The sequence below is a fragment of the Megascapheus bottae genome, chromosome 7 (genome assembly GCF_031878675.1).
Source record: "Megascapheus bottae isolate mThoBot1 chromosome 7, mThoBot2.hap1, whole genome shotgun sequence".
In the NCBI taxonomy this organism is placed as follows: Eukaryota; Metazoa; Chordata; class Mammalia; order Rodentia; family Geomyidae; genus Megascapheus; species Megascapheus bottae.
The window spans coordinates 83,213,802-83,237,944 of NC_143515.1; the positions used below are offsets into that span (position 1 = coordinate 83,213,802).

General features: G+C 57.9%; 1 protein-coding gene across 8 annotated transcripts in view; it reads left to right on the forward strand.

Annotated features, from left to right (window-relative positions):
* The window catches only part of Myt1l (myelin transcription factor 1 like), a 370,648-nt gene that overhangs the window by 340,974 nt on the left and 5,531 nt on the right, over positions 1-24,143 (forward strand). For all 8 annotated transcript variants that reach the window (XM_090337527.1, XM_090337528.1, XM_090337526.1 and 5 more), the window contains 5 exons: positions 2,877-2,939; positions 6,774-6,857; positions 8,078-8,299; positions 18,060-18,151; positions 21,342-21,445. In XM_090337527.1, the coding sequence (XP_090193653.1) occupies positions 2,877-2,939; positions 6,774-6,857; positions 8,078-8,299; positions 18,060-18,151; positions 21,342-21,445 (565 nt within the window). The remainder of the gene's footprint in view (positions 1-2,876; positions 2,940-6,773; positions 6,858-8,077; positions 8,300-18,059; positions 18,152-21,341; positions 21,446-24,143) is intronic.

Below are 24,143 nucleotides of genomic sequence, written 5' to 3' on the forward strand. Positions count from 1 at the left end.
ATCAATTTTCCCAGCTGGATCACACCACGTGTTACTAAAGTTATTTTCCCTTCCCATTGCTTAATCAGTCAAGATAAACATAAAACAAAGACAAAGATCAAGGATATGTTTGCCTTGAATATATCTGCAAGGCGGCAAGTATAGATTTTGAAATTATTTATTCATCATTTTCTCTCTGTGAGTGTCTTTATCCATAGTGCCTTTGGAGTAGAAAAGACAGAAAGCCAAACACTTTATTTAACACCACTGTACACCCTTAAAGACAGGAGCTGAAAATAGCCCAGGTGCTGTGGTCTGTAGTGGTCGGTAGAGTGGTGCCCTGACAGCCTCGCTCCCCTGGCAGCCTTGGCCTTGAGCTCTTCTGAGCTGAGAGCCAGCCTCTGGCCAAGCATCCCCCAGCTGTTTCCATGGAAACCCAGCCCATCACTGCCTCTGCCACCTGAAAACCCAAGCTGTGTGCACAGGCCACCTCCAATTCCACCCACCCCAGGACCTTGGCTGTCCCACGTGGACCCTCTTGAAGGACAGTGCCAGGCTCATGGTGGCCAGTGGGCTGCCTGACTGCCGTTCTCCCACCCAGGGTCTCAGAGGCACAGGTCTCCTGTGTCAGATGAATCCTCATTCTCTCCTGACTGCCGAAATTACAGTTTTTGAGGTTGAGGGTTCTAAAGGCTGGGAAATTTGTATGTAAATCTGAATTTTAAAGACTTAACATCTTGAGCAGTCACATAGAGATGAATGCCTGGGGCAGCTGGGAGGGCCTGCCTGCCCCCCCCCCATTCCCCCACCCCGCTCCTCTGCCTCCTCTGAGCGGCCATTCACAGTCCAAGGCTGCCACCTACTGAGGAGAAGTTGAAAGAGCTATTCGTTAGCGATGTCCAACTCAGGGCGGTGAGAACACCCAGCTCAGAGCCCCACTCTCTGCCCCAGGGCGCCCTGGAGAGGGAAGCCAGGCTCTCCTTCACTGCCTCCTCCCACCAGGCGCACACACTCTTGGCAGCCAAGTGGTCCCCAAAGCCACAGAGCTTAGCAAGCTACAGAGCCGGGGTGCAGACCCATCTTCCCTGCTGAAAGCCTGAAAAGGAAAGCAATTCTTGAGATAGAGGGGAGATGGAGAGAGATGGGGGGGGGGCGGGGGTGAGAAAGCTGTTTTCCTGAGCTGTTTTTCAGCATTGCAGAAAAAAGTGAAAACAAGCAAACTATGGGGGTTTCTGCTGCTTTTTTCATGAAGGAAAATGGCATTTTAAATACCTCTCTCTTTTTTTTTTAACCAAATGATGAATTACACATTTTTAAGAGGCAGGTATATACATAAAAAAAACCTGCCTCCATTTTTAGAGGTAATAAATCTGCTCTTCATTGCATTATTCTGGTCGTAATATATGAATTTGAGCAGAACACTTCTACATCCACCCAAAAGAAGGCAGCAAAATGTGGTCTCCTATTAAAATTTCAAAATCACCTTTAAGTTCAGAAGAGTTTGAGAATCGATTCCCTTGAACAAAGAAGCAAGGTCATGGGTATGCTGGCAGGATGCTTCTGTCTCTTGACATATGTCCGGACTGGACATTGCCTGGGTGACAACAACTGGGGATCGTGACAGTGCTCCAGGTTTTCCTCCCTGGAAGGGTCACAGGCAGCAGTTGGCCCATCTGTGACATCATTTGGAAAATCAGCTAGTGAACAAGTCATGTCAGTTATTACTTAGGACGTACTGAGCCATTGCCCACACACAGTGTCTTAGGAGGGAACCGCGTGTTAGGGCAGGCACACAGCGCAGGACTGGGGCCGCACTGCTGCTCAGAAACTCTCTCATTGTCCCCACTCTCCAGGAAACGCCTGTCCCCAGGTCCTGGAACACGGGGCACTGGCAGGAGCAGGCTGTCGTCCCCGCTCCCTCCTGCCCAGTCAGGTTTCACCCAGGCGCTCCCTGGGCAGAATTTACGCAGAGAATGCGTAGCCTACACCTAAGGTGGTAGCTTTGCTTAAACACTTTACCCTGGTTTGGTTTGGGGGAAAGGCTTACTAACTTAAGTGAAAGAGGATTTCTTTTCTGACTTGTTGCCCTTAATGTTTTTTCCCATGGCTGTGGTGGGAACGCAGTGAAAGAGCTGTGGGAACTGTTTCGGGGACTGTTTCGGGGCAGGCTCTGCCTCTTCTTGGACCGCACAGCTTAGAAGTTACGTGGCAAGCAGCGCTGACATGAGGCTCCCCTCCTGCGTGAGCGGGGGAAGAGGCTGTGTTTGAGAAGGCAGATAGTGAATCTGCCTTGTGTGGTTTGAAGCAGAGGCAGGAGGGCCCCGGCGGTTCTGGAGGGGCCAGGTCCTTCCTCTTGGCACTCAGGCAGTTGAACGGGATAGACTTCAGGGTGGACCAGACCTGCCTGGTGTGGTCTGGAGATGGGTGTCTTTGCAGGCCTCTGGGAGCCGGGCCCCCAGCTGTCAGGGACGTGACGAGATGTGCAGCAGGGGGAGTGGGCTCTGAGCCAAGGCGCACATCTCACCACGCCTCGTTGTGCCTTCACGTGTGGACGGGTGTAATCACACCCCCGTGATGAACGTGGGTGACAAGGGCGGGAACCGGGCGGCGACGTGAAGGGGGTGGATGTGCTAGGGCCCCGGCCTTGTGACCAAGGACGCTGCACAGGTGGTCCAGAGACTGTGGAGTCGGAAGCAGCTGCAGAATCCACGGCCTTCTGTCAAGACCCTGTGGGGCGTGGGAGGGGCCTGCGGGAGCCCGAAGCGCCCAGCTCAGGCCACCGAGCGGCGGCGGGCTGCGCAGAACAGAGCTGGCTGGCCCTCCGGGAAAGAGGACAGCTAAATGCCAGGGTGGTAGCGCCCTCGAGTAAGCACAGCCATCTGCATTTCTACTTCCAGGTGCCCCACGCCAGGCTGCGATGGCTCTGGACACATCACCGGCAACTATGCTTCCCATCGAAGGTGCGTACAGGTGCTCTTCTCAGAGCAGGCTCTGGGCCACATCTAGCGCCAGAGGGTGGAGAATCCAGACTCTCAGCACGGGCCTCTAGCAGTGCCATGTTCCCAGACAGCTCCCCTGGCCAAGGCAGCCCAGGAAACACTCCTAGTCCCCAACAGGGTTTCTCTCAAACGGGAAGCACAAAGATGCACGAGCCGCCACCGCCCCAGCGCTGCCCGCAGCTTGGGAGAGCCAGGTGTTCCCACGGGAAGTTTATCTCAGAGCCACCGAGCTGTACCGTTGTCACACAAGGACATACGAAGCCCAACGCTGCAGAGAGGATGAACTGTAGCATTCTAGCCTATCAAAGAGAGGGAAGAGTCCACAAGAGGACACGGAAGCCCTGTCATGTGAGAAAACACACCTGCCTGCGGCCTCCTGCCACGTGGTTCTACCAGTGCCTTTCCCTGCCAGGCCGTGCTAGAGGAGAGGTGAAAGGGACTTCTGATGAATCAAAGAGGCCATCTAAACACTTACGAAAGATGGCGAGCCTGGATGTTGAAGGGGAGGCCGGAGCCTGGCTCAGGGACCTCTGCTCTCCAGCCTCCAGTGAAGAAGGGCGTCCAGAGACAACAGCCAGCAGGGACTTGCAAACAAGGAGCGGGATACAGGCAGGAAAGGGAGGGGAGGATGGGAGGGGGACGGAAAGAAGGCAGGAAGGGAGAGAGGGAGGAGGGAAGGGAAGGGGAAGGAAGAGAGAGAGGGAGGGAGGGAAGGAGGAAGGAGGGAGGGGAAAAGGGTGGGAGGGATTCGGAAGTCAGAAGTCAGGGCACCACCCTCTTCCCAAGACAGGCGGGTGCACAGCCTGGCAGCGCAGGAGGCGGCCAGCCGCTCGTTGCCTACCTGGGGGGCCCGACCTTGGTGGTCAGCGCCAGGGCTCGGCCGGCCCTGTGTAGGTGAGGGGCCAGAGTGCTTTGCCTTGAGGACACTGCTGTTGGTTCCCTGTTCCCTGTGCTCATGTCCAGGCACTTGGGGTCTCTACTGAGACAGATGCTGGTCGTGTGTGTTGTGGAAGAGGAAGTGATTTGCTAGAGGCTTGCTCAGTGGCCACACCCAGGCCCTTGGCGCAGACAATCTCTGTCGTCTGCACTGTGGTGCACCTGCAGCTCCATCCACAGAACCGTGGAGATGGCTCCCCGGTGGGTGGACCAGGAGAGCCACAGTGGGGGCAGAACTCGGTGAGGCCAGTCCCAAAAGGCTTCCAGGGTAGATGACTAGTTTAAATTAAATAAAATGAAAAAAAAAAACAACAGGAAAAGTAGCACTTGAGATAAAGCTAAAAAGAAAAGTACATTTGTACTCGTCTCTATTTTAGTAGCTTAAAAAATAAAATATCTCAGAGCCAGGAGTTTGACCTAGTGGTAGAGTGCTTGCCTAGCATGCACAAGACACACGTTCGATTCCTCGGTACCACATACATAAAATAAATAAATATCTCAGTCCTCACGTGGCTAGCAGTTGCAGCATTTTGTAAGTCAGTGCAGTTGAAAGTGGGCACTTTATGGTTCCTTCATTTCCAGTGTCTGTTTTTCTATTGACTTTTTTTGGCATCATACAAGTTTAATCATAATGTAGCATAAATATTTTGATTTATTTCACTTGTGTTTTGGAATGTTGCATATTAACATAGCATAATTGTGTTAGTAATGTGTATTTAGAGCTAGGTATGGTGGCATATAACTGTAACCCAGGTTCTGGGCAGGGTTAAGCAAGAGGATCATAAATAGGAAAATTCTCTCTCTCTCTGTCTCTCTGTCTCTCTCTCTCTGTCTCTCTCTCTCTCTCTCTGTCTCTCTCTCTCTCTTTCTCTCTCTCTCTCACAGACATGCACTCACTCTTCCCCCTCTCTCCCTTTCCCTCTCTTTCACACACACACACACACCATATATGAGTGATGTTTATGGGTGTGCTTGTGTGTGCTATGGTCTATACTGGGATGAGTACCCTAAGATTGTAAAGATGGAAAGGAAATTTTATTTAGCTCTGCAGGGGTTTCAGCACATAGAAAATAGAGTACATTGAACTATTGCTAATTCTAGTAAGAGGTTTCTGTACACAGGAGTTCAGTGGGTTGAACACTTGATTAAGCAAAAGCATTGTTCATAGTTAACAGAAAGACAGACATGAGGCCCACAGCAAAGTCAGCAGAGGTCTGCGTAACTGGCTGCTCCAAGGACTCGGAAGCCTGCGGGTAGCTAAGAACCTTCTCCAGGCCCCGCTCCCTGTGGCCCTGGCACACCAGAGAATTTCCCGCCACATTCTCCCTCCTCTCCGTGGAGCACGAGGCCATCACACACACAGGCTTGTCTGGTATCTAGAGCTCCGGCCGCTCTGGTCTTCAGAACAAATAAGCAAGACAGAATGGTGGAGGCTCAGAATGCCTCCTGGCCCCGGACTCCGAGCCTCCGTCCTCCCTGTGCGGGAGATTCCGCACGCCGCCTTCTGCCATCCACGCCCCCAGGGGACGCCATCATGTTTGGCACTGAAAAGACAGACTTAGAGAAGTGAAGAAGAGCTGGAAGTCTCACCCAGCTCTGCCTCCAGCCCGGGCCATGAGCGGCCAGCTAAGAAGTCCAGAGCACTCGAGGGAGAAGCCACACACTGCTTCTGAACAAGCAGCACCAGTGGGGTCAGAGTCCATGACAGCCGGGACCAAAAGCAAGCAAGGACATACACGGGCAATATCTAACTCTACGGAAAACCTGGCCTATGGATTAGGCATGGCCAGTCTCCACTGACCCTGCTGTCCACAGCGAGACATCTTCCAGAACTGAGATGGGAATTCCAGGGGCTGATTCTGCCTCTCCCTCCTTCCTTCTCCCTCCCTCCCCCTCCCCCTGCTCTCCCCTTCCCTCCCCCTCCTCCTCCTCTTCCTCTCCCCCTCCCTCCCCCTCCTCTTCCTCTCCCTCTCCCTCCCCATCCCTCTGCTCTCCCCTTCCCTCCCTCTCCTCCTCCTCTTCCTCTCCCTCTCCCTCCCCATCCTTCTGCTCTCCCCCTCCCTCCCCCTCCTCCTCCTCTTCCTCTCCCTCTCCCTCCCCATCCTTCTGCTCTCCCCCTCCCTCCCCCTCCCCCTCCTCTTCCTCTCCCTCTCCCTGCCCCTCCTCTTCTTCTCCCTCTCTCTCCTCCCCCTCCTTTCCCCCTCCTTGGGAAACCATTCTCTATCATCTTTTCTGGCCAGTCTTAACCTATGTCTTCTTTTCTCTCTCTCTTGTCTTTTCCACTCAAGGCTGACCCTAACATCTGAGCCTCATCCTTAGTTCTAGCTTTTGCTGGTTAATTGGAAAAAAGGAATGTTGTAGGTTAGGCAGCTTAGTCTGGTTCCCTGATTCTCAGGTCTCAGCCTTCTGAGCAGCTGGGATTATCAAGGTGGTCTACTGGCCTGTAGACCCCCTGAGCTCCTGCTCCCCTTGAGAGGGGCCTGGAGTGTGTGGGGCTTGGAGAGGCACAGCTCTGCGTGTAAAACTCATCTCTCTAAATTTTCATCCCCTTTCCCTAGAAACCCAGACTAGGGAGATATCAGGTCATGGCTTAGGAAATGGTGCTGCATCAGCAGGTGACCTGTTTTTTATTCTCTGTGCCAGTCCTGGGGCTTGAACTCAAGGCCTGAGCACTGTCCTTGAGTTTTCTCAAGGCTAGAGCTCTACCACTTGAGCCACAGCACCACTTCCAGCTTTTTCTGTGTATGTGGTACTGAGGAATCAAACCCAGGTCTTTCTGCATGCTAGACAAGCATTCTACCACTAGGCCACACTCCCAGCCCTAAGGTGGGCTGTTTCTAAACCATGTTTTACCTTTAGCCTTTCAGGATGTCCAAGGGCAAAGAAAAGTGGCATTCGGATAGCACAGAGCAAAGAAGACAAGGAGGACCAGGAGCCAATCAGGTATGTGGCTGGTGTGGTCCCAGAACACAGGCCACAGAAACCCAAAGGGTGCCTGCAGATGGGCTGAGAAGCGGCCGTGCGGCCAGCGCAGCCTGCAGTAAGGGGTGACGTCACCCACTAGTGTGCGTGTAACCAAATCCTCACCACCCACACCATGAGGATTCCTGGGGACAGCAGGCTTTTGAGGGTTGTGAGGGAATTAACCACCAGACTCACGGACGCCCGCAGCACACCCCGCATCTCCAGAGGGGGACAGGGCAGTGGCCAGCCACCAGGTGAATGCCCGCCCTCTGCCCGTCCCGGTGGCGGGTCTCAGGAGCCAGAGACCAACCTGGAGGCTTCCTGGAATGTCCACCTCAATACCTCTAGAGACAAAGGGTAGATTAAAATTTAAGAATCTGACCCCTTCAGTTCTGCCTCCCACCTCTGAATCCCCAGCTCTGCCCCCCGGCTCTTCCCCCATCTCTGACCCCCCAGCTCTGCCCCCCACCTCTGACCCCCCAGCTCTGCCCCCACCTCTGAACTCCCAGCCCTGTCCCCACCTCTGAACCCCCAGCCCTGCCTCCTACCTGTGAACCCCCAGCCCTGCCTCCCACCTCTGAACCCCCAGCCCTGCCCCCCACCTCTGAATCCCCACCTCTGAACCCCCAGCCCTGCCCCCCACCTCTGAATCCCCACCTCTGAACCCCCAGCCCTGCCCCCCACCTCGAACCCCCAGCCCTGCCCCCACCTCTGAATCCCCACCTCTGAACCCCCAGCCCTGCCCCCACCTCTGAACCCCCAGCCCTGCCCCCCACCTCTGAATCCCCACCTCTGACCCCCCAGCCCTGCCCCCACCTCTGAACCTCCATCCCAGGAGCATCAGAGAGAGCCCACAGCCTCTGCAGCCTCTGCCGGGGCATTTTGTGGCCTTCAGAGAACATGGCAAACACAAACGTCCCCCCACTCTCGGCAGCCCCTAGAGAAGGCCTCTGGTTTGAATTCTGCCCATGAGCCTCCCCTGCCCGTGTTCTGTCCAATGGCCCTCACAGGCCTCTACACCAGGGCCCATCCAGGGCCCTCACAAAGCCAGACCCCTCCAGCACCTTCTCCCCCACGTAACACTTCATGGCCCCACTAGATGGCGCCTGGCACACTGTTTCTGGGGAGCCCTTCCTTCCTGGCTGGGCGGCGGGATTCGAGTCCCAGAGGCAGCAGGCCGTCCCCTCGTGTCCTCACAGGTGTCCGGTGCCTGGCTGCGACGGGCAGGGCCACATCACCGGCAAGTACGCCTCCCACCGCAGCGCCTCGGGCTGCCCGCTGGCCGCCAAGCGGCAGAAGGACGGCTACCTCAACGGCTCACAGTTCTCCTGGAAGTCCGTCAAGACAGAAGGCATGTCCTGCCCCACGCCAGGCTGCGACGGCTCAGGGCACGTCAGCGGGTCCTTCCTGACACACCGCAGGTGAGGGTGTGGGCAGGGGAGGGTGTGGGCTGCCGGCCGGGAGGCCTTCCCGAGGGCTGGACGCCAGGCCCGGCTGGGGGACGCCAGGCCCTGCTGGCACTGGGGTGCAAAAGGGGTCCCGTGCTGCTTTATCCTCTGCCGAGCGGCCACACAGGTGCCTCACCAAGCCTGCATGCTCAGGAAACGACGCGCGACGCTTGACGTGGGTTTGGGTTTGGAAAGCACCAGCCCTCAACCACGTGAGAGCAGCATCTTTCCAAGGCTGCTTAAAGTGGGGTCCACCAAAAGAAACAGAGCTTAATCTCACGGGTACACTTGCACACCAGGGGACATCTGTAGAGGGCAGCATTAATCTTGGCCAGAGCTCCAAGGCAGGTACAGGGGGTGGAAAGAAGACGGCGCCTGTCACGGTGACGCCACGCTGAGTGTCTGTGCCAAGGCACATGGGAAGCCCCAGAGGCCATCACCTTGTGAATTTTCATTGACTTGATTTAAAGTCATCACTGCCGTGGGCCTCTTGTGTGGCCCTGGGTGGGCGTCTGGTGGAAGGGCGCCGAGGGAGTGGGGCGAGCCTCCTCCATCTGACCAGCAGGGCCTCAGATGCCGTGTCTGGAGGCAGCATCCTGGTGGCCCGGGAGGCAGCGGCAGAGCTCCTCTGCTCCAAGCAGACGGCTCGCCCGCTGCAGGCCGGTCCCCGGCACTGCCCGGCTGCCCAGCATGTCATGTCCCTCAGCTCCATCTCAGAGGCCCCGGGAGTGTCAGGCAGTGGGTGTCCCCCGCCTCCAGCTAGACTGCACACAGAGCCATCTGCCATGTATCTTCTCTCCCAAGGTGCATGCACCAGGGCCCCTGGCCACACGGAGGTTCATCTGGGACTGCCTGTCCTTGTCCTCATCCCCAGCCTCTAGCAGGGACCCAGGACACAGGCTGCCCTTAACACGATCCCTGCCTGCATGCTGGAAATTCGTCTGTACCTCAGGGTTCTGTGGACATCACACACACACACACACACACACACACACACACACACACACACACACACACACACACAGTCCAGGGCTCAGCAGAACCCCTTTTGGATCCCAGGTCTATGGAGGCCACCAAAGTCAGGGAATGAGTACAATGACCTCACGCCAGCCTGATGGTGGCTGGGGTGACAGCAAGTGTTGGCCAGGAAGGACTTGGATAGGACTGTGTGGAGTGGGAGCCAGGCGCGAACACCTCATTCTATTTGAGAAGATAGGATGAGTGTGGGCCAATATCAGGGGAGCCAGACACAGGCTTCCAGTCCCTTTCGGGCATAATCAGAGCTCCCTGACCTGCTGGCCCCAAGTCCTCGAGGAGGAAAGGAAAACCGCAGAGATTGCTGACGAGGCGCTGGCACTGCTGTGATCCCTCGAGAGCGTCTGGGCCGTGTAGCTCTGCAGACCCAGAGGCTCTCCGCCGGCCGGGAGCCGGTCGGGGTGAGTGGCAGCGACCACCCTTGGACTCTTCCCATAACCATACGCCCCACGTGATGCAGCTTGTCGTCCCAGCCATCTCCACCCACACTGTTGGGCTGTGTTGAGTGGAACATCAGGTGACATCACCGAGGGGACCAGGGCCCCTTCGTGCCCCAGCTGGAGATCCACCAGTGTGCAGACCCCGTATGCACGGCACAGGGGACTCCGAATCACAGATGGACCTCCACGGCCGTCAGCCCTGACTACGCATGGCGCCCCTCACTCCAGACATTCCAGCCCCCAAAAGACTGCTGCCTGAGCTGAAGCCAGGGTCTCGGGGTGTGCCAGAGCAGTCGGCGCCCGTGCATCTACACCCCGGGGTGCTCTCCCTTCCTGCTTCCCCTGCGAAGCCACGTCTGGATGAGGGCAGAGCAAATCTAAAGAAACAGGAAATGCTTTGTTGGGACTTCTGGAATCGCCGCACCTTCATGGAGAACTCGTTCAAAACAGCTGAGTTCTCAATGTGTGTCAGAGGAGGGCGTCCACAGAGCTTCCAGACCAGGCCACAGGGCTTCCGCTTTCCTGCTTCTAGACAACGTGGCGGCCTTGGGCTGGCTTCCTGGAGAGAACCGTGTGGATGGAGGAGGTGAGGCACGGTGGCAGCAGGGCTGCAGGAGGGTCTCTGAGAGGCGAGAGCGATGCTGAAGGTGGAGACGCAAGTCTTCATGAGGAGGAGCGGTGAGCGCTGGCTTCCCAGGCGCCATTGAGTCTGTGTCTGGGAGGAGGGAGCTTTGAGAAACCTTCAAGCAGCACAGCCAGGGGCCGGGACGTAAGTGTGGGGCAGTGGCTGCCAGGCCCTGGGTGTACATGATACCTCGACGCTCTGCAGGCTGCAGTCTCAGATCCAGACTGGGCAGAAGGGGCTGTCGTGACGGTCCCTCTCCAGCTGGCCCATGGCCGCCCCTCCACAGGCAGGAGGGCGCAGTGTGTGGGGGAGGCCTCTGTTAATGCCCTCCATTCCAGGCCTCCACAGGACCTCACTGAACCTTACCCTTTTAAGGACTCACCTCCTGCGGGGACACTGGCTTTAGGCCTTTTCGGGGTTTCATGGTAAATACCTTCATTTGAGAGTTTTATGGCTTCTTGAAGTAATAGCATTCATTAGGCATCTAGAAGCAGGGCAGTGAGAGGGGAGCCCCCAAGAAAGCAAGGGAGCAAGAGGGGAACCCCCGAGAAAGAAGCAGGATCTACACACGACCTGAGAGGAAGCAGTATCCTGTCCCCTGATCTGCTGCTCAGGAAGAAAGGGACCCAGCTGAGACCCGTGCTGGGAATCCTGGAAGATAGCCAGCCTGGGAAAGCTGTGACATCACAGGCAGCAGAGACCTTGCAGTCCCATGGGTGCAGAGGGAAGGACAGACAGCTGTACAGTGCTCCTGGGCCATTCCTCAAGCCTCATGCCACTGAAGCAAATTCAGGAAGCTTCATTGAGGATTGAACATTTTCAGAAGCTTGTCAAGCTGGCATTTTCCCTCCCGTCCCTTCCCCGACTGTCTGAGGACTTCCTGACTGCCTCGGGGAGTCCACCGCTTTCTGCTCATCTGCAGCCCGCTCCATACCAGGACTTGGGCTCACAGGAATGTTGGTTTTTCTTCCTGTTTCCCTCGAGAACCACAGTGAAACCAAATTTCCTCTGGAGCTGTTTTTCTGCGTCGTCTCATGAATGCTAAGATTGGGCAGATGGGTCAGGAACCATCACACACACACTGGGGCTGGCATTCCTGTCACCAACGTGGACTGGGGACAGAGATGGACGACTCTGGTGCTGCCAGTGTGGTTTCTAACTGTTCCACAGCAGAGAGAGGGTGCCTCGGGGATGGGTGGGTGCCTCGGGGATGGGCGGGTGCCTCGGGGATGGGCGGGTCCATCTGGACACAGCACATGGCACCTTCTCCATCACCGGTGTCAGCCACAGCCACTGGGCCTGGGGACGTGGCAGGGCGGACGCCTCGATGCTCTCTTGTCTGCGGTGCTATGTGTGCAGATCTGTGTAAATTTACACAAGCATCCAGCCAAGGCATCTGAGATGGGTGCCATTCCTTCTGGGGAGAGAAGGTGTTGGCAGAGGGCAAGCCCCTCTCCTATTATCTCACTGCCATTGAGGCAAAGAGCCAGGAACGAACCAGGGCTGGCCTCGCTCACAGATGTGTCTGCTGCAGACTAGCCAGGACCCAGCAGCACAGGCCCCCAACTCAGTCATTCGGCGTGGGGTGCAGCTTCCTGCTGGCGCCATGCTCTCTGCTGGGAGGACAGTTGATGGGAGCTGCGGCAGAGCTGACCTCCCCACAGCCACCCTCTGTGTGGTGCAATGCTCCCTGGCCAGGCCCACTGTGAAGGCCTCTGCTGACGGCATCCTAGCAGGGTAGGGGTGCGGCCACCCTGCCTGGACCACCCATGCAGACCCAGAACTCCAAGCCAGCCGCGCACCTCTGCCCGGGACTCCTCTGCAAGCCTCCAGATCCCATGGCAGCAGGGAATATAATCCCTTCATGCGGGACATGAACTCTGATCCGGCAAGGGGCAGGTGCCCAGAGCCGGCTGTGTCTTCCCCTACACACACCCGCCCTCGTGCCTTCACCCCACCACCTACAGCCTCAGCCCTGCCACCATCTGACCGGGGAGCCACGTCCACAGTGAAGAGGGAAGCAGCTTCCCACCTGGTCAGCCCTTGTCTCCAGTCCTGCGCGCCTGGCTGCTGAGCGGGGAGGGGCAGACAGCCTCGGCCCCACGCCAGCAGAACCACCCTCAAAGCCACGCTGCAGCGCCACAAGGGACTGGAACTCAAGCAGATTGGCTTCCTCACCTGGGGAGGGGGTGCAGTGCTGGAGCCCCGGTGAGCCGTGGCGCTGAGAATCCGTGCCCACCCCTCGCAGCTCACCCGACCCGAGCTGGTGCACAGATGGCTTCTCCGTCGTGTGAAGAGGCCTCTGGGACACTTGTGTCCACTGAGCCGTGGCGCCAGCTCCCTGTCCTCCCACGGGCAGAGGCCCCGGGGAGGTACAGCCGGGGCGGGAAGGGGCGCTCCCCACTCCCTGAAGTCCTGGCCGGGATTCCCCCTCTGCCCCCTCAACCATTCTGCCTTTTTACTCTAGCTCTGTATTGTTCATGTTTAGCGGAAAGCTTTGGGGAGAGAAAAGGCTGAGCTCCCACGTCTGTCCCACCCTGGGTGTCCCCGGGGACCCCATGGAAAGTCAGAAGCCCCAGGTCACACGTGTGCTGCGGCCCTGCTCCTCCCACAGCTGCGAGCTGGGCACGGCCACACCACAGGCGGGGCTAAGCATGCTCCTGAGCGCCAGTGAGCCAGGGCCCCGGCAGCACCCAGCAGAGCCTTCACAAATGCCACTGAGCTCTAGTTACATGGAAAAGACCAAGGTACACACAAAACGAGAAAGCCACAAACAAGATGAACAGAGACTCTGACCTTTAAAATTCCTCAGGATCGCAGAAGAGAGGTGCAGCTCCGTGGGAGAGACTGGCCTCCCACGTGCAGCCCCGCGTGGCATCCCCAGCACCGCCAATGAAGCCTCCAGCTCTGAGGCTAGTGTGTCCAGGGTGGGAAATGAGCCAGATGCCACTGCCCCGTCCTCACCCAGGGCAAGGACACCAGCTTTGGAGGTGTCCTTGTCCCCTGGTCTCCATCAGCCAGGCAACTGTTCCTTTGTTCTCTCCTCGCCAAGGCCTCTGGGCACACTGGAAGTGGGGATCCGGATCTTTCTCCAGACTCTGGGGTGCCCTGGACCCTGGGCTGCCCGGGCAGCGAGGCCACTCCTGAGGATGACATGGCCCGCAGCTCCTGGCCTATGGCTCCGTCTCTCCAGCCCCGCTGACGGGGCGGGCTTCAAGGACCCCATCAGCTCCCTCTGCCTTCCCGTCCTGAAGACTCTCAGCCACTCTCACACTTGGCTAGTCTTTTCCGAATGTTCCCATGGCTCAGAACTGGTGGCCATGCTGTCTCTGGACCAAGCACCTGCGTGGCCTCAACCTTGCATTCTCTCAGCCTTTTCCCTAACTTTACCCTGAACAACATTCCTTGAGGCAACAAATACGACTCATTTTTTCAGAAATGATGTCAAGATTTATAAACAGGAACCGCAGAAATGCAGCAGCTAAGACACAGCTAAACCCATCAGTTCCTCCCCTCCCCCTCCTCTCTTCTTGTCAGACCCGCCGCCCCCGCCATCCCCCCACACTCCCCAGGAGGGTGTCAGGTCAGGTAGTGCTCTGGAGCTGCCTCTGCAGGAAGCCTGAGGGTCTCACGGACCCTCAGCTCCAGCCTGGAGCACAGCCAGAGAGGCGCAGTCCACAGTGAACCACAGAGAGCTGAGGGGAGCCTTGCCCGCTTAGGGGGGGCCAGAGGGCCTACAGGAAGGGAAAGGGTAGCAGCTCCCAGCTAGACCCCCAGCCACCTCCTCCAGAAGAAGGCAGGGTCTCTGCAGGACCACCTCCCCAAAGAGACCTTCCTGCTGTGGCTCACCCCACCCATCCTAGCTACTCAGGAGGCTGAGAGCTGAGGATCATGGTTCAAAGCCAGCCCGGGCACTGAAGCCTGTGAGACTCTTATCTCCAAGTAACCACTAGAAAACCAGACGTGGTGTGGTGGCACAGTGGCAGAGCCCTAGCCTTGAGCTGAAGAGCTCAGGGACAGTGCCCAGGCCCAGAGTTCAAGCCCCGCGACTGACAGAAATAAAAACAACCCTCCTCCTCCCCGCTTGGTTCCACCCACACCCAGCACAAGGCTTCCAACAAACACCCCCCGGCTGGATTCAGTTCCCTCACCAGCATTTGTAGGGTGGTTTGCAGAAGTTCTTCCTAAAAGCACAGCCTGCTCAGAGCAGAGGTGACCCTGGGCTTTGTCTCAGTGTCCCCAGGCCCAGCCCTCTGTCAACTTGTGCTTCCCTGCAGTTTCCTGTCCAGGGCCTCTAAGCGCTGCGGAATGCCTGGAGGTCAGCCCCGCTGAGGCCCCTGCCTGAGGCAAACCTGAAGTTCTGTGCCCAGCCCAATCAGGCAGAGGCAGGAAGGCCCAGCCCTCCCTTCCCATCCCCAGTGGGGCTCCCCTCTCCAGCCTCATCCCGCTGAGCCACGCCAGCCTCCCCTGGCACTTGGCTTCCTTCCGCAGCCCTCCAAAGTGCTTTTGCTGCTGCCCAAGCCAGCCGCCAGCAAAGTGTTGGGTCACCCTTGTCAGCCAAGAGCTGGGCTCCTGGGCCCTCTGCAGAGAAGCCCGTCTCTGCGGCCAGTCAGACTCCCGGCAGCTCTGTGGAGCACTCTGACCCAGCCAGGCCATACCCGAAGTCAAGGATCCCCGCGTTCTCTTCTGGCTCCAGGGTAAGGCTGCCCTGGGTGGCTTAGCCACACTCTAGACATGGCACCCCGCGGCATTCACTGCCGGTGAATGTGAGGTAGCTCCGGGGAGGCCTGCTCCCTGGGGTGGCCACCTGGAGTGGCACAGCATCCTGAAAGGATGATCTCACGGACCTCAGTGCAGGCCCCCCTCGTCCAGCTTCACGGCCGCTGTGGGTGCTGCATGCCCGCTGCTCGAGGGAGGCATCCACAGAAGAAATTCAGTATCCCACGCGACCATGCTTAAAACACCTCCTTACAGGCTGCTTCCAATTCGAATATTTGGTGTTTGGTCTTGAACTTACAACAGCCCTGCCTGTCGCCATCATTACGCCCCAGCATGCCTGACACCCTTCCCAGGGTCTGACCAGCACTGCTAAGCAGGGGCTGCAAAACCAATGTCCGGGGCCCGCGCCAGCCTCGGGGCCACAGGCGACCCCACTGCCTCCAGCTCTGACAGAGACTCTGTGGCACTGAGGCTGCTGACGTGGGGCCGCCAGTGAGGAGGCCTGGCCCCTGGGCCTGGGGACCCCAGGGGTGTGATGCCTGTCATTAACAGGGCACTGCCCAGCCCAGCACAAAGCACGGCAGACCCTGGGTGCAGGGTGGCGGACGGGAACATAGACTGCTCATCTGTGACCACACACCAAGCTGGGCACTCTGGGAACAGACCCTGCGGCCATTGTAGTGGAAATCAGGACTTCGAGACATTTTAGGGGCCGTTAATGTAGCTCATTCCAGATCTTACGACTCTATCTGCGCCTTTTCAATACTGCCAAGAAACCTTTCTCTCCCCATGGTTCTAGAGCTCTGTGTTATACACAGAATATTTTTGAGGGGTGTTTTTTTTTAAATCTTCTGAATTATGAGCACTGGACTGAGAAGAAAGAATCCATCAAGAAGGGGTGGCATGGGGTCCCTCCCCGAGTGGAGCAGGTCACAAGAGCAGAGGCAGGGGTTCCCTGGCCTCCCTCACCCCTGCACCACCACAGGGACAAGTTCACCAAGGGACCACCAGTGACGGCGACACTGGTGAAGCAGTGTTGTTTTCGGGTGGCAATGTCTGCCTATTGACAAAACGCCCCAGCTGTCTCCAGCCGGTTTCTGGTGGAGAGGGGACGTCAGCAGGGACACCAGGACAGCCATCTCCTGATTGCGTCATGAGGATGCTGTGCAGGAATGTGGAACAGCAACGCACACCGGAGTCCAGCACTTCTGATGGGGACCAGAGGACAAGGGCCGATTCCCAGCGCAGCTTGGTCCCTGCTCCCCCAGGCTCCTCGGCTCTCACCCTGATCCTCCAGTCCGTCCCTCACCACAAGCAATCCCTTCTCAGGTCTACGCCTGGAAAGTTCACCAGGCCGGCTGTTTTCAGCCAGTGTTCTGCGGGAAAAGCCCCTCTGGGCTGAAGTCCTGAGCAAGTCAGGGGCTCTCCCCCACCCCCTCCAGGCAGCGACTGAAGCTCTGGCCCTTCTCTTGAATTCCTGCAGTGGCGCTGGGTGCCAAGTGTCTCGGCCGGCCAGGGGGAGCCATTAAGCACTCCCCAGCCTTGAGCTTGGGAGTCTACCACTGGAAGCATGTGCCTGTGGGAGACTTCTCTAGGACTTCTGAGGGCAGAAACTCCCAGGGCCCCAAGCTGCTGGGTTGCACAAAGGGAGGCGGCGCATACCACTGCCACTTGGCAGTGTGTCTCCAGGGAGCCCCACCGCTGCCCCGGGCCTGAGCCAGGACACACAGAGTCTACTTCCAAATTTGATCCACGAGACAATGTACTCACCCGACTGGAATGGATCGAGCCAAGGGAGGCGCGTCTGGGCAGAACAGATCATTCTTTGGGTCTGTCTCTGTTTCCTAATTTAGGTTCCTGGCTCTCCTCCCATGACAGCCTCGTTGGTCACCCCAGCTGGCAGGCCTACTGTCTGAAAGTGCAAAAACCAGCACAGTGCAACTGCATCTTCAGTACCCATGAGAACCAGCACAGCACAGCCCGGGCTCCAGTGCCCGCTAGAACTATCATGGCACAGCCAGACCCCAGTGCCCGCTGGAACCAGCACTGCCCTGAACTGCACAACCCCACCTCCAGAACCAGGACCAGAAAGAGGAGGAGACTCTGGTTTGGTTTTCATCCCACCTGACAGAGGAAGACAGCTCATCGCAGCCTGACCTCACAGTCTATCTTGGCTCTGTCCTGAAGGCTCTAGGCTCTAAGTAATTTGCATTCCCAAGAAAGGGGTGCCATCCTGGGCCCCACTTATCCTGAGCGGGCTCCCTGTGGAGGGCACTGGTGACCTCTGCCTGGAGGAGCTCTGCCACTCAGCTACCTCAAACATCTGAAGGGAAAACGTGGGTCTGCCCTAATGGCACTCGCAGATCTCTGGGGAGAGCTGCAGAGGAGCAGGGCTGGATTCCATGCCACTTCATGCACAGCTACAGAAGCAAATGCCAGAATGACCGGCCTGGCAACGGGCTTGCCTTCCAGCCTGAGTTGACAGGTGCCACGGACGAGCAGGGCCTGGTGCCTGTCGGGGAAGGAGCCTGGGGCAGCTGCACTGTGCGGCCCCCCAGGCAGCTTCCTGGAGCAGAACTGCCTCGATGGGTGCAGTTCTGTGTGTGGTCACTTGGACAGGGCTGGGCAGGAGAGAAAGCCCATACACAGAGTGCCATGGACAAGTAGAAAATGCAGAGAAGAGTCCCGACGAGAGAGGGGGGCCCACAGCCAGGCAGGAGAACTGGAAGGACTTCCACACCCACACTGGCTCCGACCTTGTCAGCAGCTGTGCTCGGCTCGCACCATGCACGGGGGGACAAGTCTGGAGGGGACCCTCGGCTGGGTCTCCTCTTGATTGTCTGCTTTCTTGCAGAAGGCTGTCAGGAGCCAGCAGGTGCTCAGTGCTAATGGCCATCTTGTGTCTTGTCCACAGCTTGTCAGGGTGCCCGAGGGCCACGTCAGCCATGAAGAAGGCAAAGCTGTCTGGAGAGCAGATGCTGACCATCAAGCAGCGGGCCAGCAATGGTAACCACACCCAGGAGGGTAGCCACAGCCACGGCCACGAGCCACACCCAGGAAGACAGCCACAGCCACAAACCACACACAGGAAGGCAGCCACAGCCACAGCCACAAGCCACACACAGGAAGACAGCCACAGCCACAAACCACACACAGGAAGGCAGCCACAGCCACAGCCACGAGCCACACACAGGAAGGCAGCCACAGCCACAAGCCACACACAGGAAGGCAGCCACAGCCACAGCCACAAGCCACACACAGGAAGACAGCCACAGCCACAGCCAAAAACCACACACAGGAAGGCAGCCACAGCCACAGACACGAGCCACACACAGGAAGGCAGCCACAGCCACAGACACGAGCCACACACAGGAAGGCAGCCACAGCCACAAACCACACACAGGAAGGCAGCCACAGCCACAAACCACACACAGGAAGGCAGCCACAGCCACAGCCACAAGCCACACACGGGAAGGCAGCCACAGCCACAAACCACACACAGGAAGGCAGCCACAGCCACAAGCCACACACAGGAAGGCAGCCACAGCCACAAACCACACACAGGAAGGCAGCCACAGCCACAGCCACGAGCCACACACAGGAAGGCAGCCACAGCCACAAGCCACACACAGGAAGGCAGCCACAGCCACAGCCACAGCCACACCCAGGAAGGCAGCCACAGCCACGGCCACGAGCCACACACAGGAAGGCAGCCACAGCCACAAGCCACACACAGGAAGGCAGCCACAGCCACAGCCAGAGCCACACCCAGGAAGACAGCCACAGCCACGGCCACGAGCCACACCCAGGAGGGCAGCTACAGCCACGGCCACGAGCCACACACGGGAAGGCAGCCACAGCCACAAACCACACACAGGAAGACAGCCACAGCCACAGCCACAGCCACACCCAGGAAGGCAGCCACAGCCACAGCCACAAGCCACACCCAGGAAGGCAGCCACAGCCACAGCCACAAGCCACACCCAGGAAGGCAGCCACAGCCACAAACCACACACAGGAAGACAGCCACAGCCACAGCCACGAGCCACACACAGGAGGGCAGCCACAGCCACAAACCACACACAGGAAGGCAGCCACAGCCACAGCCACGAGCCACACCCAGGAAGACAGCCACAGCCACAAGCCACACCCAGGAAGGCAGACACAGCCACAAACCACACACAGGAAGACAGCCACAGCCACAGCCACAGCCACACCCAGGAAGACAGCCACAGCCACAAGCCACACACGGGAAGGCAGCCACAGCCACAAACCACACACAGGAAGGCAGCCACAGCCACAAACCACACACAGGAAGGCAGCCACAGCCACAAACCACACACAGGAAGGCAGCCACAGCCACAGCCACGAGCCACACACAGGAAGGCAGCCACAGCCACAGCTACGAGCCACACCCAGGAAGACAGCCACAGCCACAGCCACAGCCACACCCAGGAAGGCAGCCACAGCCACAGCCACAGCCACACACAGGAAGGCAGCCACAGCCACGAGCCACACCCAGGAAGACAGACACAGCCACAGCCATGAGCCACACACAGGAAGACAGCCACAGCCACAGCCACAAACCACACACAGGAAGGCAGCCACAGCCACAGCTATGAGCCACACCCAGGAAGACAGCCACAGCCACGAGCCACACACAGGAAGGCAGCCACAGCCACAGCCATGAGCCACACACAGGAAGGCAGTCACAGCCACAGCCATGAGCCACACCCAGGAAGGCAGACACAGCCACAGCCATGAGCCACACACAGGAAGGCAGCCACAGCCACAGCCACAGCCACACACAGGAAGGCAGCCACAGCCACAGCCACACACAAGAAGGCAGCCACAGCCACAGCCACAGCCGCAGAGTCCCTAAGCAACCCCTGCCGCTCCTGTCCACAGCAGTGGCCCTCTGCCCTGCCACAGCCCACGTCCCAAGGTTCTCCAAGGCTGAGCAGCTCACTGCCCATCACACACACGCATGCACACACATGCATGCATACACACATGCACACACATGAACGCATACACACGCATGCACACACGTGCATGCGTACACACGTGCACACATACATACATGCACACACATGCACACACATGCACACACATGCACGCATGCATGCACACATGCACACACATGAACGCATACACATGCATGCATGCACACACATGCACACACATGCATGCACACACACGCATGCATGCACATTGCCACACATTTACACACATCTTGCTTCCTGTCACATACACATCCACACACACATGCACGCACACACATGGGCACACACACTGACTGCACTTTCCCTGACTCCCAGCCCTCGAGTACACAGAGAAGTCACTTTCAGGTGTCTGTGTTGCCGGTAACTTGTACAAAGCTTACCAAAAGAACCAACCACGTAGGCGAGAGCAGAACCACAGAAGCCCAGGTCCACGGACCTTTCCCAGTCCGCTCATGACTCTCGGGTTCCACTGGCACCAACTTGTACACTTCTATCGTTGTCAGCGGCTGTCCCCTGCCAAGGTTCTGGTCCCGGCTCCACTCAGAACCAGGCATCAGCTGAGCTGCTAGGCGGCCCCTGGCACAGAGGCGCCCGCTGGGGGAGCTCCCGGCTCTCTCACACCAGGCCCTCCCTGCCAAAGGAGGTGCAGTCACAGCTCCTCGCTCTTCCCACCACCCGCAGCATGCTCACAAGGCCAGGGGCTGAAAGCAGACGGAACTTCCATCACCCCCATCGCTGCGCAGGCCACAGAGCCCTGTGGCCGCATGGAGGCTCCCTTTGCACACAAAGGCTTTGCCACGGGCCTGGGCAGGGCAGGACTGCCCCTGATGCCCAATCTCACCACCCAGCCGCCAGTGCAGTGCTGCTCAGGTCCCAGAGTGGCGGGAGTGAGCCTGGAGTCTTACATGTGAACAGGAGGGCGCAGGCTGGAGGCGAGGGTCTGGCTGTGAATCTGTGGCTGGGCTGGCAGCACCATATTCAGGCCCAGGTTTCTGTCTTTCATTGTCTTGGGAAGGCCCCGTGGCCCTGAAAGACATGAAAGTTGTTAATGTTACCTTTTTGTTAATCCAAGGGTATCGTTTCTAAATAAATTCAATCCCACACATAAACAAAGAGAAGAAAACTTTAAAAACTCCAACTCCTGTGCTTTCAGGAATGACTGTGGTGACACGCGAATTTTGCCATTACAGGTATTGAGAATGATGAAGAAATCAAACAGTTAGATGAAGAAATCAAGGAGCTAAATGAGTCCAATTCCCAGATGGAGGCTGATATGATCAAACTCAGAACTCAGGTAACAGTGTGTGGAACCCCAGCCCCAGCTCAGTGTCTCGTCCTTGTTCTAGACCTGAGGGGGAACCTCAACCCCAGTTCTAACGTGGAACCCAACTCAAGCTCTAGCAAGGATTCTGACTCCAGCTCTGACACAGAGCCCCAACTCTGGTTCTGACACGCAGTCCTAGAGACCAGCTCCTGGCCTAATGGAAACTCCAGCTCTCCTGTGCTCTCCGCAGAGGGAAGGCGGCTGGCAGGGCACGTCCTTGTCTTTGCTCCTTTTCTCTTCACTTCTTCACCTGATGTCTTGGTTTTCTGCTGAATGCTTGCCTGGGTGTCGTGGATGTGTGCTCGTGTCATGCCTGAAGAGCACTCCCACAGGCTCTCCTGCTCCTGGGTTGGAAGAAAGGCGGGGGTTTCATCTTCCTCGGATGGTTAGGCCCTGGTGTCACTTTGTCATCGTGTGGCATTTCGTGGGGGCTGACACCCTAGACTCTGAGAAGCTGGGCCTGCAGAAAGTTGCCCTCTATTGGTTTAGCCATCTCCAGGGCCCTGTGGCCAGCAGGGAGTAGAGGGAGGAAACTTCCAAGCCTCTGTGTGTGCCTGCTAAGAGAGGGGCATGAGGTCCACGCTCACCACAGGCTGCAAAGTCTATGGGCACGAGGCAGAGTCTCTGTGGACACACACGCTGCACTGCGTCCAGTTAGAACCAGCACAGTGCCGCCCTCCCCCGCCAGCTCTGTCCACAGGGAGCCGGTGCAGGGCGCCTCCCAGGGACTGACTCACTGTCTTTATTTCACAGTGGCACAAGGATTGTGACAAGCTGACAGGCATGAGCCAAGGCTAGAGGGGTGGTGGCCCTCTCTGCCGTCACCTGTCCAGCACAGGAAGGGGAGGGGAAAGAAGAGGAGGGGAGGTGTCACAGTGTTTCCAGCCCTCAGATGACAGCCCTCCTGCCCAGAGAGGCCCCTGGTTTGGGTTTTCCAGAGGGCAGAGTCACTGTGGGATAAGGGGTCCCCCCCAATTCCTAAGCTCAGGTTCCTGTCCGGTGAGAAGGCCTCCCCTGCTCAGTGCAGCGGACAGGTGTGGCCCGGCATTTAATCCAGTTTCTGTGGCCGTAGAGTGGGTGAATTGAAAAAGAAATTAATTTGCACTCACGGTCTGGAGCTGAACTTCCCGGGCTCAGTCTGCTGACAGCTTCTTGCTTGCAGAGACCCAAAGTGGGACAGGGACCGTGTGTGTGTGTGTGTGTGTGTGTGTGTGTGTGTGTGTGTGTGTGTGTGTGTGTGTGTGTGTGTCTGTGTGTCTGTGTGTCTGTGTCTGTGTGTCTGTGTGTGTGTGTGTGTGTGTCTGTGTGTGTGTGTGTGTGTCTGTGTGTGTCTGTGTGTCTGTGTGTGTGTGTGTGTGTCTGTGTGTGTGTGTGTGTCTGTGTGTGTCTGTGTCTGTGTGTGTGTGTGTGTGTGTGTGTGTCTGTCTGTCTGTCTCCCCATGAATGGCCTTCAGTCCTTTCTTTCTCCCCTCTGTGCTGTGGACCCTTGGTGCCCGGTGTTTGAGCAGGACTCCTGGGGACGTGAGTGCAGCCTCAGGGCCTGCCTGCCCCTGGGAAGCAGCAGGACGGCCGTGCTCTGTTCCTCAGTAAGCAGGGGTGGGGTCCGCTTCTAGGACTTTGACAAACCAGAGCTCCTTGTCAAGCTGTAAGACACTGAAAGCAAGAAAACCAAGGCTTCCGGCCAGCCCAGGCCATGGTAGAATAGCAGGGTGGTGTGGTCTGTGGTGGGATCATCAATCCAGTCTGCGCCACAGACCATGCAGGTGCAAGGCCCTAGCTCAGAAATGAACCAGCGCCTGCCTAGAAAAACACTACCACAAAAGTGAATTCCCCCTGGAACACAGGATGGTGGAGGACCCTTGAGGCCAGCTATGGCCCCACGCCTGGCGGCTGAAGTCACTCAGCACATGAGTTCAGCTACTGGCCTTGCTCACACCTCGAGTCTGGTTTCTCGGGATGCCTTCCAGTGGTGACTTCCACTGGGCCTCAGGCAGCGATGTGCAGCACGGGCGTGGCTCAGACTCAGTCCAGGCAGCCTTTGGAGGGTCCTTGTCCCTTGGAAGTCACCAAAGCAGAATCCAGTGGAGACAGAAGGAGACAGCGGGGCCCGGAGCAGGCCTGCCACCCTCATCACCCACTACGAGAGGGGGCTGTGCACCTCGGCCTGCCCAGGACACATGAGTGAGAGGACGCACGAGAGCGAGAGGCAGGCCCAGAAGGCTCAGGGGAAGCCTGCGTGGCAGTGGCCTCTGTGCTCGTGGAGCCCCTGCCTGGCGGGCTGGGCGTCTGTGTGGCTGGTCTTGAGCCGCGGGATCTGCCGCCCACATGTTACCATTCGCCCCCGGTGGTCTTTGGCTCTCTGTGGTCTCTGAACTCCTGTCCTGACTTCACTTCAAACACACATGGTGGCAGATGGCAGCATGCCCACCACCTTGGGGATGTTTGGTCCCTCCCACGCGTGGGATCCCCAGGCCACCCCAGGGCCACCTCATGCAGGGCACCCCTGCAGAACCTTCTCTGCATGCCCAGCACCCTGGGGCTGGCGCCAGACGGCACCTCCTGGGCCCGGCACACACAGCCTGTCGCGCTGGCTCTGTTGCCGGTTAGATCAGCTCAGGGCATGTGTGACGTGACAGGGCTGCTGCAGAGAGCCTCTGTATGAGCTCAC